The sequence below is a fragment of the Danio rerio genome, chromosome 16, assembly GCF_052040795.2.
Source record: "Danio rerio strain M-AB ecotype USA chromosome 16, GRCz13ab, whole genome shotgun sequence".
NCBI classification, from domain to species: domain Eukaryota; kingdom Metazoa; phylum Chordata; class Actinopteri; order Cypriniformes; family Danionidae; genus Danio; species Danio rerio.
This window is the reverse complement of record NC_141036.1, coordinates 25357756-25378676: the sequence shown is the minus strand read 5'-3', so window position 1 is coordinate 25378676 and position 20921 is coordinate 25357756. Positions and strand designations below refer to the sequence as shown.

Genomic DNA, 20921 nt, shown 5'->3' with positions numbered 1-20921 from the left:
AGCAAGAAGGTTCGAGCCTCGGCTGGGTCAGTTGGCGTTTCTGTGTGAAGTTTGCATGTTCTCCCTGCGTTCACCTGAGTTTCCTTCGGGTGCTCTAGTTTTCCCCAAAGTCCAAGGACATACAGTACAGGTGAATTGGGTAAGCTAAATTGTCTGTAGAGTATGAGTTTGTGTGGTGACACAGTGGCGCAGTAGGTAGTGCTGTTGCCTCACAGCAAGAAGGTCACTGGGTCGCTGGTTCGATCCTTTGCTCAGTTGGAGTTTCTGTGTGGAGTTTGCATGTTCTCCCTGCATTCGCGTGAGTTTCTTTCGGATGCTCCGGTTTCCAAAAGACATGCGCTACTGGTGAATTGGGTAGGCGAAATTGTCCGTAGTGTATGAGTGTGTGGATGTTTCCCAGAGATGGGTTGCGGCTGGAAGGGCATCCGCTGTGTAAAAATGTGCTAGATAAGTTGGTGGTTTATTCCGCTGTGGCGACCCAGGATTAATAAAGGAACTAAGCATACAAGAAAACGAATGATTGTATGAGAGTGTGGAGGAGCGAGGTCCAAATTTAAAACTACTTTGACTGTGTGTGTCTGAAAGAAGAAGTTAAGAGAGTGAGTGAATTATGGGGTAATTTTTGGAGGAACTATTAATTTTATATGGATTGTTTATGATAAAATAATAATAATGATACATTTTATTTGTATAGCACTCTTCCTACATACATGCAACTCAAAGAGCTTCACAAGCAACAAACAAGCATTGTAAAATAAACTCAAACAAATGTATAGACAAATAAAGCAAAATAATCAACAAATATATACTCAGATAAAAGCATACATGTACACGCATATATGCTTATATCTACACAATCACACACACAGTAGTCCTTACATATGCATGCACACTGCATACGTACACCTACACTATACATATATACATAAAATGCATAAACTTTAAATACTGGTATATATTAATATGCAATTTTAAAAACATAAATGCTGTGGGATTCTTTCGTTTCATTTAGGAGGCAATTCAAACTTTTTAGAGTGATTGGTTTGTGCAAGAGACTAAACATTATTATTATTATTATTATTATTATTATTATTATTAATAGCAGCTTTGGGAAGCCAGATTCCCTTTAAATTTAGTTGGTTTTGTCTTTTGATTTGTCACTGTAATGGAACTGAAGACTCCAGAAAGACTTCAGTGTGTTTTTCTGTGCGTGACACAAAGATTGTGTGTTTTTCAGTTGCTGGACAGAGTCGCTAGGGGTTAATGTCAGAAAACGGCACCAGTACTAATGGCAACAACTGGACTCTTCTGACCCCAGAAGTAAAGGTGTGTTTTAGTGTCAGAGGTATTGGTGAAAGTCTGTGTAGTTTATTTTGAAAACATTCATGTAGTTGATACAAGGGTCAATGACATTGTTGAATCTATCAATGTATTCAAATTGAAAATATGAATCATATGTGAATTTAATATACAACTGTGATGAATGTTTTTCATTACTAAATTAGAAGTTATTAGTTAATTAGAATATACAGTTGAAGGCAAAATTATTAGCATCTTGTAAATTTTTTTTTCATATATATCCCAAGAGATGTTTAATAGAGCAAAAAAAACGTTAGATTATTTCCTACAATATTATAATTTTATATAAATTTTAGTTTGGCTTGAATAAACATAATATAGAAACTGCTTAGGTCAATGTTATTAGCTCTTTTAATATATATTTTTTTGTAGTTGGTTACTAAACTACTGTTGTTCAATGACTTGCAATCAACCTAACTTGTCTAGTTAACCTTATTAACCTTGTTAAGCTTATTAAATTGCACTTTAAGTTGAATACTAGTGTTTTGCAATCTAACAATTAGAATTTGGTTATTTAAAACTATTATGTTTTAAAAATATGTGGACAAAAATGAAAAAGGGACCTATTATGCCTCTTTTTACAAGATTCAGAATAAGTATCTGATATCCCTAGTGTGTATGTGTAGTTTCAGCTTAAAACACCACACATATAGGGTTTTATTTAAGGCTTTTAAACTGCCCTTTTTATTCTTGGATCCAAAATTGTGCCATTTTGGCAACTGTTGCTTTAAACTCAAATGAGCCTGTGCTCTTATCAAAAGAAGGCAAAGCCACAAAAAACGTATGCGTTAGCATTGTGGCAGATTCAAAACAAGACTAATGTGATCTCTGAAAAACTGAATATATCAAAATGTTTTAGAAGAATGAAGTCCCTGGAAACTACAGTGTTTATTTGTGCGTCATAAAACTCCACATTTATAATCTACTTAGTCGCAGATATTACCTTCAGCAGGTACATTGTGAAAACTCTAATGGCGGATGGCTGCTTCTCATTCAGGTCTGTTTATGCTAATGAGGAAGAGTTAGTCATGAGTAGGGCTTTCCCCTCTGATGACATGTACAAAGGGAAAAAGTTAATCAAATTTTTATTAGGTATGATTACAAAAAAAATAATTAAAAAATTGTTACCATTACAGGCTGGTTATATCCACACATCTTGTTTAAACCCCTTATAAAACTTTTTTGGATAATAGGTCCCCTTTTAACAGAATTTGGGAAATACCTAAAAAGTTATGAAAAGTTCACAGGAACTAATCATTTTGTTTTTAACTGTATATACACAAGTGGAAAGTGCAGAATTTATAGAGAGGTCTAGTCTTGTCTGACAGAAATCATCTCCATGTGCAGGAGTCTGGAGCTAAGAATATGAGTCCAGTAACTGAAGGTCTTAAGGTGGAGGAGCAGCTCTCTAAAGCACCTGAGCCCTCAACATTGGCCCACAGTGACCTGGAGAAACACTCCTCTGATGCATCTGCTCACCAGCCAGAGACTGAGACATCAGCACAGATTCAGTCTGACCCAGCTCTCAGCCAAGGGTCAGAAAAAACACAGGAAACTCAGGTGTTCTTTCTCAAATACATAATTCAGATTATATAAGGTCCTGATAGACATAGAATTTTGTATTTTGATTTTTGGGGTGTGAGAAATTTTGGCATGCACCACTATGTTAACTAATACTAACTGATATAAGAAATTCCCTGGCTTTTACTGACTGAGAAGTTAAATTTTCTTGGTATCTAATGGGCGAATAACAGATAGGCTGCTTTTGTGATTTGCATAATATGTAAATAGGTTTAGCTTGAATATAATTTTGCATGGCTGCTATCTTTTCCATATTTGATAGCTCAATGGTAGCTTTGCAAAGTTTATATTTAACTTTTCTTACATCTACTTTTAACACCCAGTCTTTAAAGTGGACATTCTAAGGCAAAAGCTCTTTAAATGTAAGCTTTTCTGGCATGTTAGCCTTAGTTCTGAGGTACAGTCTGGTGCCTGCATTTGACTTAATGTAAATGATTGACAGTTTATTAAAAATAGCCTTACAATTACAAAAAAGAGTGATATAAAAATACAGTGTAGAAAAAAACACTTCTTTGATTAATGCAAATTAAAATTTAAAGTGACAAATATTTCTGATGTTCCATGACAGAGAATAAAAAAATTCCCTGATATTCAATAACATTTGGGAACCCCGAAATGTAAGAAAGCTGTCACTTGGTTTGATCTCTTTAAAAGGGTACACTTTTTTTTTACTCTTTAGGTGCTAATATTTACACCTTTAGGTAATAATATGTACCAATATGGATTACTTCATTATACGCGTGTATCATTTGAAAAGGTTCCTCCTTTATTTCTGAGAGTTTAATAAATATGAGTCTTTATATGGATGTTTCTGAACCTGATCACAAAATTGAATCACAAACAAATATAGAGGATGACTGGTTTTCTTTCAACGCATTAAGTGCTGAAAACTAGAAAAACTATAACACAACAGTTAAAGCATGATATCAAAACTGAAATGTACTCATTATTTACGTAATCCTATTTCTTTTTCAAACCTTTTATGATTTAAAAATATATATATTTTGAAAACTGTTGGAAATCAATAGTCATTGACATCCATAATAGAAAAAAAAACTATGGAAATCAATGACTGGTTTCCTGCATTCTTAAGAACTACAATATTTCCAAACATCAGATATTAGCAATATGGCCATGTTTGCCCAACTTTACAGTCCACTACAGTCATGTCCTTTGAAGCTGTGACAAAAAATATGACTGAGACTTTCAAAGTGCATCACTTCTCTCTTGAAAAGAGACTGAGCTTAAATTTTAACAGCATATGGTTCTCTTGGCCAGTTAACTGTACAATCAAATGCTCATGAAAAAGAGTGCTTGTGTGTTTGGCTGAATGACGTTGGCTTTCATATCATGGGATTAATATATACACGGTCTATTATATTAAAGCTTTTATAATTAACTTAAAACTTTTTAAACTTTATTTATGATTATTATTTATTAACTCTTTTTTTTATCCCAGAAGTAAAGGAGTATTTCTGTGTCAGAGGCAATGCAAAAACTCTCAGTGGTATTCGTAAGGAATCTAATGCAAGCAGAGTTTGGATTTTTGTAAAGTATAGCACCATCTGCTTTTAAAAAAGATTAGAATCCATTCAAGAGAGAATAACTATGCATTTGGAAATTTACAAAATCAAAAAAAAAAAAAATACCATTTACTTTATTGTTAAATGTAAACTAAATGTACCAACTGTTTACTAGATAACGCCACCAGAGACAAGTGAGGGTCGGGCTCAGCTGAATGCAGCACATGTCAATGAAGGCCCCAGCTCTGTTAGTGTTGAAGACATTAGCTCCTGGAGTCCTGACCATGAGGAACAAGATGCCCTTGCAGGTCACTTGGAGAGCCCAGCGTGTCCCGGCACTGATGCAGAGTCATTCTCTGACTCTTACTCTCACATTAGTCCCACCACTGGATCAAGCCCTGTTCCTGCTTCAGTGTGTAAAGAAAGAGACCACTTTAAATCAGATGAAGAAACTCTGAGGAAAAGCACAGGTGAAGGTGAGAAATGTTCAAAAGCTGCTTGTTCGCACTACTCATTTAAAATGAGTTGAAGCCAGACATTTATTTTAAGTGTAGCATATTATAATACAATAATGTAATATTAATATTATTATATTAATATTATTATATTAATGTGATATACTATAATATTAATTGTAATGACAAAATAAGAAGTCTATAATTTCATAGTATGCTCTGTCATTTATTTTGCGGTGTTACAAAGTACATTGTTTGTGATACAGTGTTTAACTAATACATCGATATCAGGATATGAGAGGACTTATTTTGTGATATTAGTTTTGTCATGTTGACCAGCCTTATGTTTAATCCAAAATGGTAGTGTTATACTTCTTTCCTCAGTGCCTTTTTTTGTGTTTTTTAATACCTAGTTTGTATGTGTATGTCTTATATTTGTGTGTATGTGTATATATTTTTTAAAGTGTCGGTGGTGGTCAAAATGGAGCTTAACTGCAGTTGGCAGGTCTGAAATGGGATGATGATTATAAGGATGGGGTTGTGCATGATGACTGGCGGCAGCTTGACAGCTTGATTTCTGATTAATGTTGTTTTTTTTATATATTTTAAAATATGCACACAGTGTGTCCGCTCTGATTACGTTTTTGGGTATATTATGCTCTATGGCTTTTTCCCTCTGGTTTAAGTAAACATTTGCTTGTACCTGCATCCACAAAACATAGACTTAATTTTTTTAAATCTGTTTAAAGGTATAGTTCACCCAAAAATGAAAACTTACTCAGAGATTTACTCAGAAACAAGTGGTTCCAAATATGTTAATTTCTCTGTTTAACACAAAACAAGATATTTTAAATAATGTTGAAACCAGTAACCATTGACATCCATAGCAGGAAATAACACATGCTATGGAAGTTCAATGGCTTTTGTTTCCCTACATTTTTTTAAATGGCTTTCTTTGTGTTCGTTGGAAGAAATCAATTCCAACAGGTTTCTGATAACTGAAGAACAATTAAATTATAACAGATTTTTTTTTTTTTTTTAACTATCCATTTAAGATGGTGCATCATGGTGCAGTTTGTCGTTTTTACTGCAAATATGTAAAAAAAAAAATGTATTGTAAACTATGGTATCAGGCTACATTATAGTTTGGTTTTAGCTGATACTTTAAGCTTGTGTTCACATTCAAAAGTATTTGAAAGAATTCTGCAATATTTAATCAGAATACTTAAAAATAAAAAAAATATTAAAATAAAAAATAGTAATATTGTCAATTTATATAACTTAAAAATGGATTTATTGATCTTATAGTGAATCATTCGTATATGTTCTTCAAGAAAAATGTCATAACATCAATTTGAAAACACTTGTGTATAATTTTTCAGGATTCTTTAATTAATTGAATGTCAAGTAATTAAAAAAGAAAGCTTTTGTAAAAACGATCAAATTAAAGCATTGGGTCATGACCAAAAGGACAAGATCTCGGATACAAGTGGCCGAAATGAGTTTCCAGCTCTGTCACCTGGGAAGAGCTTGGAGTAGAGCCACTGCTCCTCCACAACGAGAGAAGTCAGCTGAGGTGGCTCAGGCATCCTTTTCGGATGCCTCCTGGATGCCTACCTAGGGAAGTGTTTCAGGCATGTCCCACCTGGATGAGGCCTCGGAGAAGACACAGAACACACTGGAGGGACTATGTCTCTTGGCTGGCCTTGGAGCACCACCACCAACAACAACAACAACAACAACAAAAAATAATTAAGTCAGAAATTATGCCAGAATTTACATTTTCAGATGAACTATCGCTTTTTAAAGCTTCTTTCTTAAATAAAACTATCAATTTCTTTTGAAAATATCTCTGACCCCAAACTTTTGAACGCTAGTCTAAGTGTATAAATAATTTAGCTTAGAAATGCTTGAGTCCGGCATGTTTTAGTCATCTTACTTAGTTTATTGCTGGATTGGTGAAGCTGCAGACCAGACTAATGACGTGACTGTGGGGAGATCCAGAAATAGAGCCTCAGCCTTGATTCCCCAGACAGCACTAACCCTACAATCACAAGACAGCGAGTGGTTAATAACATGTTCCAGGGACTAAAAAGAATGTTCATGTCCTACTTGTGCAAATAATTCTAGCTATTAAACGCACACATAATCTTCTTGTCAAATGGACTTGGCAATGTATATGAGGAATATTGTTGGCCTCCTGGCAGAAAGCTTTTGTTTCTCTGTTGTAAGTTGCATTGGAGTAATTCATCTGTTGAATGCATAAATAAAAATGTCCACTTAAAAGCATCTTCCTATCAATAAAGGTGATATGGCTGCTTTACTAACCTGCTGTATAATAGAGTTGCTCATAAAATACAGTTGTGTATTTTTCTGTATATACTCTGGTTTTAGCAACTGCTGAATTTCATCATATCTCCCGTTTCCGTGTAGAGCCGAAGGAAGTGTTGGAAACTAACGGGAAAGAGGGAGACGGTTTAAGAAAGAGAAAGATCTCCCACCTGGGCTCTTTGGACAAGACTGAGATAGAGGATGATGAAGAGAAGGAGGAGGAAGACTTTCAGCCGCCTCAAAGAGAAGAGGAAACGGTCTTTACTTTAAACAAGTGTATCATCGCAGCTATCATTCTTCTAGGGCTTGGGACCATTTTTTTCTCTGGTAAGCATGAGCACTCTTTTACATTGGATTTATTACAAATTTGTTATGTAGTAACACATTCAAATGATAAATGTATCATATATTGATGACGGTTGTTAAATGCTAAGACAATTATCATATTCATCACCAATTTTTTGTTAGAATTTATCAACTTTTTATTGTTGTTTTATATTATCATCAGCATAAAGATAAGAGTTTGTAAATCCCATTATTGTCCACCATGAGTAAAAATGAAAGATTGTGTTAATAGGCAGACACATTTAAAGGGGCTATAATAATCAACTTCTCAAAATATTGAACTAGAACAGAGATGCCTAAACTAGGGTCTGTAGGCCAAAGTTGCCCCATGAAAACCTTTGATTTGGCCCGCTACCCCATATGAGAAGAGAGGAAAAGTGATGGGGATGGTTTAGAGATTGTCATTTCAAATCTAATGTAGCATTTTGTTTGTTTTATTGTTAAAAGCTAACTTAAATTACATGTTTCAATTCAATATTGTATTTAATTCAGATTTAGTTTAAATGTACATACTGTCACCTGATGGATAGAGACAATGCAGAGACTTTTTGTGAGCAAAGTAAGGCAAAGGCAGATTCTGCTTGACTAGTGTATTTAGCTTTGAACTCCACTTCTCACTGTTATGTTTTTTATTGCAATAAGTGATCATCTTAAAAGTTATACTGCATTAGTTAATATGATGTAAAGTAATGTTTTTTTTTTGTTTTTTTTTTGAAACATTCTAAAATAAATTAGGTTAATTAACCTTGGCAACTTTAATGTAATGTAATGTAGTTTGGGGTTTTTAACCTTCGGCCCATGGTTATCGGAGATATTTGGTTTTTGGCCCTTTTATACAAAAAGGTATGGGCACCCCTGACCTAGAACTTTAGGGTTAGTTCATCCCAAAATTGCAAATTGTATTATTTATTCCTCACCTTCATGTTGTTCTAACCCCCTGAGACCTTCGTTTATCTTCAAAACAAAAATGAAGATAATTTAGATGAAAACTGAGAGCTCTCTCATCCTTCACAGACAGCAACAGTCTCAAGACCAGAAAATGAAATGTCAACACATTCCATGTGACTTCATTGGTTTAGCTGTAATCATATAAAGCTCCAAGAACACTTTTGTGTGCCAAAATACTCTGTAAAAACAAGTTTTTTTTTCCATGTTGTATGTCTTTCGCATTAAATTAAGGTGCACATTTACTATGGGCAATATGATGTTTCCCTGTTGTGCTATATGTTGCGCAATACATTGTACTGCCTGTAGTAAAAGTGCACCCAGGCAAGAAAAAGAAAACATTGACATAAAATATGCAGTTTTTTTTTTTGTTTTTTTTGGTGCACAAAAATGTTCTTGGAGCTTCATCTGGTGACATTTGAATGATATTTTTATAGTTGAACATGTTTTGACAATGTTTTTGGTTTATTTTTTGACTGGACGCCTTGCAACCCTTGCCGTCTATAGCGAATAAGAGCTTTCGAATGTCACAAAACAAAATTAGGCAACACTTTTTTTTTGGTAGTCCATGTGAGTATTAGTTGACCGTCTGCTTAATATCTGTTGATACTGCTCCTTCAACAGACGTTTAACTGACTATTAAAACTTTCAAGTACATATCAACTTACACTAAGTAAAATGTAACTGTCTACTTAAAATCTAATGAGAATTAGTTGGCATGTAGGTGCAAATTAACTTAAATTCAACAAATGAACCATCAAGATAAAGTGTGACCCAAAATTATCTCAAATAAATTATAGAACACTTAATTTGTGTTCTGTTTAAAGGTTTTGAATGATGTGAGTAATTAAAAAAGAAACAAACAGCATTTTTCATTGGGTGAACTAAGCCTTTAATTATAAAATGGTGTGTGATAAATATATGTATGCAGTGTCTCATATCAGCGAGTGGATTTGAATATGTTCCTGTGTCTGAGACTCTGTTGTTCCACAGGTGTGCTCATGGATGCGGATGATGGTAGGGTGTGTGTGTGTGTGAGAGAGTGTGTGGAATGGAGCAATGAGATGCTTTATCTCAATGTAATTTGCTTGTTGATGGTTGCTGCAGTTGAAAAAGTGCATGTGCTGCTGAATATTTGCTAAATAAAATCCTCAGCTTTGTTACTGTTTCCACCTGGTACTAACATGTTCAAATGCATCTCTTGTGACCACTTGGATTTTGATTTTATTGAGATGCTTCAAACTTATCTCACCATGGATTGATAAAAAAAGACATCTTAATACTAGGTGTAAATAGAGCCATGCTGTCTGTGACTTTATATTTTATAATTTAAAACAATGTTTCTCAACAACATTCCTGGACTGCATATTTTGGATGTGTCTTTTGTCTGTCACACCCATTACAGGTCCTTTGGTCTCTGCTAATGAGCTGATAATCTAAATCAGCTGTGTTTGGTTAAGGAGACATGCAAAATGTGTAGAGCTGGTAGTTCTCCAGGAACGTGGTTGAGAAACACTGGTCTAAAATATATTGAAAACCCATTTTTTAAACTACTACTATTTTTGTTATCAAATATTTAAGAGGGAAATGCAATGCTTTGTTTATTAAATACCACCATATTCTAATACTTTAATTTTAATTTAACTTATAATTTAAAATATTTAAGAATGGACTCATTCTGTTCTGTATGCTTAATGTACTAATTTTGAAATACATTTAATATGTTACTTTTTAGATTTTTGAGAAACTGGCTAAATTTGTTTTGGCAGTGTCTCACGATGTTTAGCAACACGTAGCAGGCACATTAGAAATTATTTGCACAGCATCTTTAATTTCCTGTGTTGTTATGCGGATGCTCTGAACCACTCTGAATAACTGTTAAAAACATTAATTGATTTGGTTAGAATAGTGAAAATGTGAAAGAATCTAAAATGTTTTTAAGTCATTTTGATCACATACATTGCATGTTATTTTTTTTTTTATATCTGCTGGAACTGCATGCTTTCTGTGTGATCCTTAGACTCCCAGGTGTTATGGCTTCATGTTAGTTTTTTTTATGTTCATCACATTTACCAGTATTGTTTTGTAATGTTGACGCCTGATCAAACATGCTTTGTTGTGAGTGATTTATTTTTTTCTTTTGCTTTTTTGTGCTTGATCTCCTGTGTTTTTCCCCACAGAAGCAGATGTGGATGTTAGAGAGCTGAAGGATCCGCCAAATCAGGTCAGATCATTTGTTCTTTACTTATTTTTTTTATTTGTAACATTTTAGTCAGTAATATACAGTTAAAGTCAGAATTATTAGCCCCCCCTTTTGAGTTTTTCTTTTAAAACATTTCCCAAATAATGTTTAACAGAGCGAGGACATTTTCACAGTGTGTCTGATAATATTTTTTCTTCTGGAGAAAGTCTTATTTGTTTTATTTCGGCTATAATAAAAGCAGTTTTTAATTTTAGTAACTATTTTAAGGTCAAAATTATTAGCCCCTTTATGCTATATTTTTTCGATTGTCTACAGAACAAACCATCGTTAAACAATAACTTGCCTAATTACCCTAACCTGCCTAGTTACCCTAATTAACCCAGCTAAGCCTTTAAATGTCACTTTAAGCTGTATAGAAGTGTCTTGAAAAATATCTGTTAAAATATTATTTACTATCGTTATGGCAAAGATAAAATAAATCAGTTATTAGAAATGAATTTGTAAAACTACTATGTTTAGAAATGTGTTGAAAAAAAATCTTTGTTAAACAGAAATTGGGGAAAAAAACTAAACAGGGGGGCTAAAAAGTCTGACTTCAACAGTGTATATAAGCTGCAAATGTATTTGTGTGACAGGATTGGCTGAATCTTGAAGACTCCAGAGACACGCCTGTTGGCCTTCAGCCTCCAGACATTTTAAGCAAACACACAAAGGACGATCAGCAAATATTGGCTCTACAGGCACAGCTTCAGGTACAAACACCTGTGCTAAATAAACAGCAAATAAAGCACTAAAGTCAATGTATAATGTTCCTTAGATGAACAACTGTTTTTGACTCTATCATTAACCCTTGAAGCTCTAATGTGCTTACAGCAACCGTCTTATCTATTTTTAATTTAAAGGTAAAAAGTAGTTGTAAATTGTTGTAAATAATTGTAAGTAGTTGTAAATACAGCAGTGAACATATTAGTGAACATCTCGGTGCCTCTAAAGCTGCTGAGAGTGCTGATTAAATTAATATGTAAATGTGTACTGTGTTTTCTTCTCAATAATAAAATAAACACAATTACAAGCATGAGAAAACAGCAGTTAAAGCGATAATTCACCCAAAAACGAAGATTTACTCTCTATTTACTCACACTCAAGTGGTTTCAAACTTTGATTAGTTTATTTCTTCTCAAATAAGAATATTTTGAAGAAAGATAAAAAAAAAACTTGTACCCATTGACTTGCATAGTACATGTAGTTGTTTTGGATGGCGCAGTAGGTAGCGCGATCGCCTTACAGCAAGAAAGTCGCTGGTTATAGCCCTGGCTGGGTCAGTTGGCATTTCTGTGTGGAGTTTGCATGTTCTCTTCGTGTTCACGTGGGTTTCCTCCGGGTGCTCCGGTTTCCCCCATAAGTACCAGACATGCGCTATAGATGAATTGGGTTGGCTAAATTGGCTGCAAAATTGGTGTATGTATGTGTGTTTGAGTGTCTATATGTGTTTCCCAGTAATGGGTTGCAGCTGGAATGTCATCCGCTGCATAAAACATGCTGGATAAGTTGGCGGTTCATTCCGTGGTGGTGACCCCATAATAATAAAGGGACTAAGGCGAAAATAAAATGAATGAATGAATGAATGAAAGTAGTTGTTTTTTTGATGATTTTTCACAAATTTTTGAGTGAACTATCCCTTTAAGAAATATTGCAATGCTGTAAATTTGTTAATTTATTTATCGCTTTATACTGTAGACAGCTTTAACTCAAGCATCTCTACTGTATTAAACACCAAAAACAGTGTCATTATTGCATTTGAATAGAATAACAGGAGAGCTGTCTGATATATATGTATATATAATTAGGGACCGAGCACCGAAACGGTGCGTAGGCCCTATTGGAATTGCTCCGTTTATTATTATTAGGGACCGAGCACCGAAACGGTGCGTAGGCCCTATTGGAATTGCTCTGTTTATTATTATTAGGGACCGAGCACCGAAACGGTGCGTAGGCCCTATTGGAATTGCTCTGTTTATTAGGGACCGAGCACCGAAACGGTGCGTAGGCCCTATTGGAATTGCTCCGTTTATTATTAGGGACCGAGCACCGAAACGGTGCGTAGGCCCTATTGGAATTGCTCCGTTTATTAGGGACCGAGCACCGAACGGTGCAAGGCCCTATTGGAATTGCTCCGTTTATTAGGGACCGAGCACCGAAACGGTGCGTAGGCCCTATTGGAATTGCTCCGTTTATTATTATTAGGGACCGAGCACCGAACGGTGCAAGGCCCTATTGGAATTGCTCCGTTTCTTATTATTCTTCTTCTTCTTCTTCTTCTTCTTCCGCGGAATGAATCGCGGTTTTGAGGGGCTAAACATGCCCGAAAACTCACGCAACTTTGCACACGCCTCAGAAGTGGCGAAAATTTACGTTTATTATGGGTCTCGGAAAGGGGTGTGGCAAAATGACTCGACAGCGCCACCTAGAAAAATTAAACGGACGAGCCCCCGATCCACGAATCACGCACATGCACGAAAATTCCCACACACCTCAAACACACCAAAACATACGAAAAAGTCTCTTGGAGCCATATCTCAAACCCAACAGGAAGTTGGATATTTTTGACTTCCTGCGGCGAAAAAGTGGCGTTTTTGCCATTTCCAGGCGTTGTATTTTAACGAACTCCTCCTAGGGATTTTATCCGATCGACACCAAAATTGGGTTTTGTCATCTAAAGGCCTTGGCGATGTTAAATTGCGAAGCTTTAGAGTTTTCGTCAATGGGCGTGTCCGTGGCGGCCTCACAAACTTTGACGATTCGCCACAAAACAGGAAGTCGTTATAACTCAGGCATGCATTATCCGATCTGCCTCAAAATTCACAAGCTTGATAAGAGTCCTGACCTGAACACGTTTACATGCCAATATCTAGATACAGTTACAGCGCCACCTGCTGGCTACAGGAAATGACATGATTTACGGAGTAACAAACTCCTCCCACAAATTTTATTATATCAGCACCAAAATTGGGTGGTGTTATCTGAAAGCTCTAGCGATGATATATTGTGAAGATCTAGAGTTTTCGCAGGGGGGCGTGTCCGTGGCGGCATGACAAACCTCAACGCTTCGCCATGGAACAGGAAGTCCTTATAACTCAACCACACAATGTCTGATCTGCCTGAAACTTCACATGGTTGATAAATGTCATCACTTGAACACATCCACATAACAATATTGAAGTGGGCGTGGCAAAATGACTCAACAGCGCCACCTAAAAAAATTAAACGGACAAGCCCCCGATCTACGAATCACGCACATGCACGAAAATTGCCACACACCTCAAACATGCCAAAACATACGAAAAAGTCTTTTGGAGCCATATCTCAAACCCAACAGGAAGTCAGATATTTTTAACTTCCTGTGGCAAAAAAGTGGCGTTTTTGCCATTTTCAGGCGTTGTATTTTAACGAACTCCTCCTAGGGATTTTATCTGATTGACACCAAAATTTGGTTTTGTCATTTAACGGCCTTGGTGATGTTAAATTGCGAAGCTTTAGAGTTTTCGTTGATGGGCGTGTCCGTGGCGGCCTCGCAAACTTTGATGATTCGCCACAAAACAGGAAGTCATTATGACTCAGGCATGCAATATTCGATCTGCCTCAAAATTCACACATTTAATAACAGTCCTGACCTGAACAGGTTTACGTGCCGATATCCAGTTACAGTTATAGCGCCACCTGCTGGCCACAGGAAATGACATGTTTTACACTGTAACAAACTCCTCTCACAAACTTTCCCGTATCAGCACCAAAATAGAGTGGTGTTATCTGAAAGCTCTAGCGATGATATATTGTGAAGATCTAGAGTTTTTGAAGAGGGGCGTGTCTGTGGTGGCATGACAAACCTCAACGCTTCGCCATGGAACAGGAAGTTATTATAACTCAACCACACAATGTCTGATCTGCCTGAAACTTCACATGATTGATAAAAGTCCTCTTCTGAACACATCTACATAACAATATTGAGTCAGTCATAGCGCCACCTGCTGGCACAAGGTAGATTGGCTTATAACTCAACCACACAAACTCCGATCTGCCTGAAACTTCACATGGTTGATTAAATTCCATTACTGAAGGCATCTACATGTCAATCTTAAGTCACAGTTATAGCGCCACCTGCTGGCAGATGGTAGTTTGTAGTATAACTCAACCACACAATGTCTGACCTGCCTGAAACTTCACATTGTGGATAAAAGTCCTCTCCTGAACACATCTACATAACAACATTGAGTCTGTCATAGCGCCACCTGCTGACAAAAGGCAGTTTGGCTTATAACTCAGCCAAACAATGTCCGATCTGCCTAAAACTTCACATGGTTGATAAGTTTCCTCTCCTGAAGACATCTACATGCCAATCATGAGTCAGAGTTATAGCGCCACCTGCTGACAGGAGGAAGTTTGGCATAAATCTGTGATTTTCTCAGATTTTTTTAATATATCGGCTTAAATTATTACTGTTCGCTGTTCTCTGTCATGCTGAGGCCACCGGGCGGCGGTGAGCCCGGGTGCGAGGTCCCTATCATCGCTGCTTGCAGCTTTAATTATTATTATTATTATTATTCCGCCCCCTATCGGGGCACTTTTGAGGGTCTAAACATGCCCGAAAACTCATGAAAATTTGCACACACACCAAACCCGGTGTAAATAGCAGGTTGATATGGGTCTCGGAAGTGGGCGTGGCAAAATGACTCGACAGCGCCACCTAGAAAAATTAAACGGACGAGCCCCCAATCCACGAATCACACACATGCACGAAAATTGGCACACACCTCAAACACGCCAAAACATACGAAAAAGTCTCTTGGAGCCATATCTCAAACCCAACAGGAAGTCGGATATTTTTGACTTCCTGCGGCGAAAAAGTGGCGTTTTTGCCATTTCCAAGCGTTGTATTTTAACGAACTCCACCCAGGGATTTTATCCGATCGACACCAAAATTGGGTTTTGTCATCTAAAGGCCTTGGCGATGGTAAATTGCGAAGCTTTAGAGTTTTCGTCGATGGGCGTGTCCGTTGCGGCCTCGCAAACTTTGACAATTCGCCACAAAACAGGAAGTCGTTATAACTCAGGCATGCATTATCCGATCTGCCTCAAAATTCACACGCTTGATAAGAGTCCTGACCTGAACACGTTTACATGCCAATATCCAGATACAGTTATAGCGTCACCTGCTGGTCACAGGAAATGACATGTTTTACACTGTAACAAACTCCTCCCACAAATTTTATGGTATCAGCACCAAAATTGAGTGGTGTCATCTGAAAACTCTATCGTGATATATTGTGAAGATCTAGAGTTTTTGCAGAGGGGCGTGTCCGTGGCGGCATGACAAACCTCAACGCTTCGCCATGGAACAGGAAGTCCTTAAACCTCAACCACACAATGTCAGATCTGCCTGAAACTTCACATGGTTGATAAAAGTCCTCCCCTGAACACATCCACATAACAATATTGAAGTGGGCGTGGCAAAATGACTCGACAGCGCCACCTAGAAAAATTAAACGGACGAGCCCCTGATCTACGAATCACGCACATGCGCGAAAATTGGCACACACCTCAAACACGCCAAAACATACGAAAAAGTCTCTTGGAGCCATATCTCAAACCCAACAGGAAGTCGGATATTTTTAACTTCCTGCGGCGAAAAAGTGGCATTTTTGCATTTTCCAGGCGTTGTATCTTAACGAACTCCTCCTAGGGATTTTATGCTATCGACACCAAAATTGGGTTTTGTCAACTAAAGGCCTTGGCGATGTTAAATTGCGGAGCTTGATAGTTTTTGTCGATGGGCGTGTCCGTGGCGGCCTCGCAAACTTTGACAATTCGCCACAAAACCGGAAGTCATTATAACTCAGGCATGCATTATCCGATCTGCCTCAAAATTCACATGTTTAATAAGAGTCCTGACCTGAACACGTTTACATGCCGATATCCAGATATAGTTATAGCGCCACCTACTGGCCACAGGAAATGACATGTTTTACACTGTAACAAACTCCTCCCACAAATTTTATGGTATCAGCACCAAATTTGAGTGGTGTCATCTGAAAGCTCTATCGGTGATATATTGTGAAGATCTAGAGTTTTTGCAGAGGGGCGTGTCCGTGGCGGCATGACAAACCTCAACGCTTCGCCATGGAACAGGAAGTCTTTATAACTCAACCACACAAAGTCTGATCAGCCTGAAACTTCACATGGTTGATAAAAGTCCTCCCCTGAACACATCCCCATAACAATATTGAGTCAGTCATAGTGCCACCTGCTGGCAGAAGGTAGTTTGGCTTGTAACTCGGCCACACAATGTACGATCTGCCTGAAACTTCCCATGATTGATAAAGGTCCTCTTCTGAGCACATCTACATAATAATATTGAGTCAGAGTAATAGCGCCACCTGCTCGCAGAATAAATTTTGGCTTGTAACTCGGCCACACAATGTCAGATCTGCCTAAAATGTCACATGGTTGATGAAAGTCCTCTCCTAAACACATCTACATAATAATATTGAGTCTTTCATAGCGCCACCTGCTGGCAGAATGTAGTTTGTCTTAAAATACAATCTCCACACAATCTCTGATCTGCCTGAAACTTCACATGGTTGATAAAAGTCAGCTCCTGAACACATCCACATAACAATATTGAGTCAGTCATAACGCCACCTGCTGGCAGAAGGTAGTTTGGCTTATAACTCAGCCACACAATGTCCCATGTGCCTGAAACTTCACATGGTTGATAACATTCCTCTCCGGAAGACATCTACATGCAAATCTTAAGTCACAGTTATAGCGCCACCTGCTGACAGGAGGAAGTTTGGCATAAATCTGTGATTTTCTTAGATCTTTTTTTATATATTGGCTTAAATTATTATTGTTCGCTGTTCTCTGTCATCGTAAGGTCACCGGGCGGCGGTGAGCCCGGGTGCGAGGTCCCTATCATCGCTGCTTGCAGCTTTAATTAGGGACCGAGCACCGAAACGGTGCGTAGGCCCTATTGGAATTGCTCCGTTTTTTATTATTATTATTATTATTATTATTATTATTCCGCCCCCTATCGGGGCACTTTTGAGGGTCTAAACATGCCCGAAAACTCATGAAAATTTGCACACACACCAAACGCGGTGTAAATAGCAGGTTGATATGGGTCTCGGAAGTAGGCGTGGCAAAATGACTCGACAGCGCCACCTAGAAAAATTAAACGGACGAGCCCCCGATACACGAATCACGCACATGCACGAAAATTGGCACACACCTCAAACATGCCAAAACATACGAAAAAGTCTCTTGGAGCCATATCTCAAACCCAACAGGAAGTCGGATATTTTTAACTTCCTGCGGCGAAAAAGTGGCGTTTTTGCCATTTCCAGGCGTTGTATTTTAACGAACTCCTCCTAGGGATTTTATCCGATCGACACCAAAATTGGGTTTTGTCATCTAAAGGCCTTGGCGATGTTAAATTGCGAAGCTTTAGAGTTTTCGTCGATGGGCGTGTCCGTGGCGGCCTCGCAAACTTTGACGATTCGCCACAAAACAGGAAGTCGTTATAACTCAGGCATGCATTATCCGATCTGCCTCAAAATTCACACGTTTGATAAGAGTCCTGACCTGAACACATTTACATGCCGATATCCAGATACAGTTATAGCGCCACCTACTGGCCACAGGAAATGACAAGTTTTACAGTGTAAAAAACTCCTCTTACAAATTTTTTCGTATCAGTACCAAATTTGGGTTGTGTTATCTGAAAGCTCTAGCGATGATATATTGTAAAGATCTAGAGTTTTCGGAGAGGGGCGTGTCCGTGGCGGCATGACAAACCTCAACGCTTCGCCATGGAACAGGAAGTCCTTATAACTCAACCACACAAAGTCTGATCTGCCTGAAACTTCACATAGTTGATAAACGTCCTCTCCTGAACACATCCCCATAACAATATTGAAGTGGGCGTGGCAAAATGACTCGACAGCGCCACCTATATTAATTAAACGGACGAGCCCCTGATCTACAAATCACACACATGCACGAAAATTGACACACACCTCAAACATGCCAAAACATACAAAAAAGTCTCTTGGAGCCATATCTCAAACCCAACAGGAAGTCGGATATTTTTAACTTCCTGCGGCAAATAAGTGGCATTTTTGCCATTTCCAGGCGTTGTATCTTAACAAACTCCTCCGAGGGATTTTATCCGATCGACACCAAAATTGGGTTTAGTCATCTAAAGGCCTTGGCGATGTTAAATTGCGAAGCTTTAGAGTTTTTGTCAGTGGGCGTGTCCGTGGCGGCCTCGCAAACTTTAATGATTCGCCACAAAACCGGAAGTCATTATATCTCAGGCATGCATTATCCAATCTGCCTCAAAATTCACATGTTAAATAAGAGTCCATACCAGAACACGTTTACATGCCAATATCCAGATACAGTTATAGCGCCACCTGCTGGCCACAGGAAATTACATGATTTACAGAGTTACAAACTCCTCCCACAAATTTTATCGTATCAGCACCAAAACTGGGTGGTGTTATCTGAAAGTTCTAGCGATGATATATTGTAAAGATCTAGAGTTTTCACAGAGGGGCGTGTCCGTGGCGGCATGACAAACCTCAACGCTTCGCCATGGAACAGGAAGTCCTTATAACTCAACCACACAATGTCCGACCTGCCTGAAACTTCACATGGTTGATATAAGTCCTCTCCTGAACACATCTACATAATAATATTGAGTCTGTCATAGCGCCACCTGCTGGCAGATAGTAGATTGGCTTACAAATCAGCCCCACAATGTCTGATCTGCCTGAAACTTTACATGGTTGTTTAAAATCCTCTCCTGAACACATATACATAATAATATTGAGTCTGTCATAGCGCCACCTGCTGGCAACAGAAAGTTTGGCTTATAACTCAGCCACACAATGTCTGAACTGCTTGAAACTTCACATGGTTGATTAAATTCCTCTCCTGAACACATTTACATGCCAATATTGAGTCTGTCATAGCGCCGCCTGCTGGCAGAAGGTAGTTTGGCTTACAACTCAGCCCCACAATGTCTGATCAGCCTGAAACTTCACATGGTTTAGTAAAATCCTCTCCTGAAGACATCTACATGCCAATATTGAGACACAGTCATAGCGCCACCTACTGACAGGAGAAAGTTAGGCATAAATCTGTGATTTTCTCTGGTTCTTTTCATATATCGGCTTAAGTTATTATTGTTCGCTGTTCTTTGTCATCCGGAGTTCACCGGCGGCGGTGAGCCCGGGTGCGAGGTCCCTATCATCGCTGCTTGCAGCTTTAATTATTATTATTATTATTATTCCGCCCCCTATCGGGGCACTTTTGAGGGTCTAAACATGCCCGAAAACTCATGAAAATTTGCACACACACCAAACGCGGTGTAAATAGCAGGTTGATATGGGTCTCGGAAGTGGGCGTGGCAAAATGACTCTACAGCGCCACCTAGAAAAATTAAACGGACGAGCCCCCGATCTACGAATCACACACATGCACGAAAATCGGCACACACCTCAAACATGCCAAAACATACGAAAAAGTCTCTTGGAGCCATATCTCAAACCCAACAGGAAGTCGGATATTTTTGACTTCCTGCGGCGAAAAAGTGGCGTTTTTGCCATTTCCAAGCGTTGTATTTTAACGAACTCCTCCTAGGGATTTTATCCGATCGACACCAAAATTGGGTTTTGTCATCTAAAGGCCTTGGCGATGTTAAATTGCGAAGCTTTAGAGTTTTCGTCGATGGGCGTGTCCGTGGCGGCCTCGCAAACTTTGACAATTCGCCACAAAACAGGAAGTCGTTATAACTCGGGCATGCATTATCCGATCTGCCTCAAAATTCACACGCTTGATAAGAGTCCTGACCTGAACACGTTTACATGCCGATATCCAGATAGAGTTATAGCGCCACCTGCTGGCCACAGGAAATGACATGTTTTACAGTGTAACAAACTCCTCCCACAAATTTTTTCGTATCAGCACCAAATTTGGGTTGTGTTATCTGAAAGCTCTAGCGATGATATATTGTGAAGATCTAGAGTTTTCGGAGAGGGGCGTGTCCGTGGCGCCATGACAAACCTCAACGCTTCGCCATGGAACAGGAAGTCCTTATAACTCAACCACACAATGTCC

The 20921-nt window shown here is 38.2% G+C and overlaps 1 protein-coding gene across 8 annotated transcripts in view; it reads left to right on the top strand.

Annotated features, from left to right (window-relative positions):
- The window catches only part of pbxip1b (pre-B-cell leukemia homeobox interacting protein 1b), a 99256-nt gene that overhangs the window by 2962 nt on the left and 75373 nt on the right, over positions 1-20921 (top strand). For 6 of the 8 annotated variants that reach the window (NM_001079956.2, XM_087285742.1, XM_087285743.1 and 3 more), the window contains 6 exon segments: positions 1238-1326; positions 2707-2919; positions 4639-4939; positions 7352-7576; positions 10720-10763; positions 11378-11494. In NM_001079956.2, the coding sequence (NP_001073425.2) occupies positions 1264-1326; positions 2707-2919; positions 4639-4939; positions 7352-7576; positions 10720-10763; positions 11378-11494 (963 nt within the window). In that variant the 5' untranslated portion in view covers positions 1238-1263. 8 annotated transcript variants of the gene reach the window in all.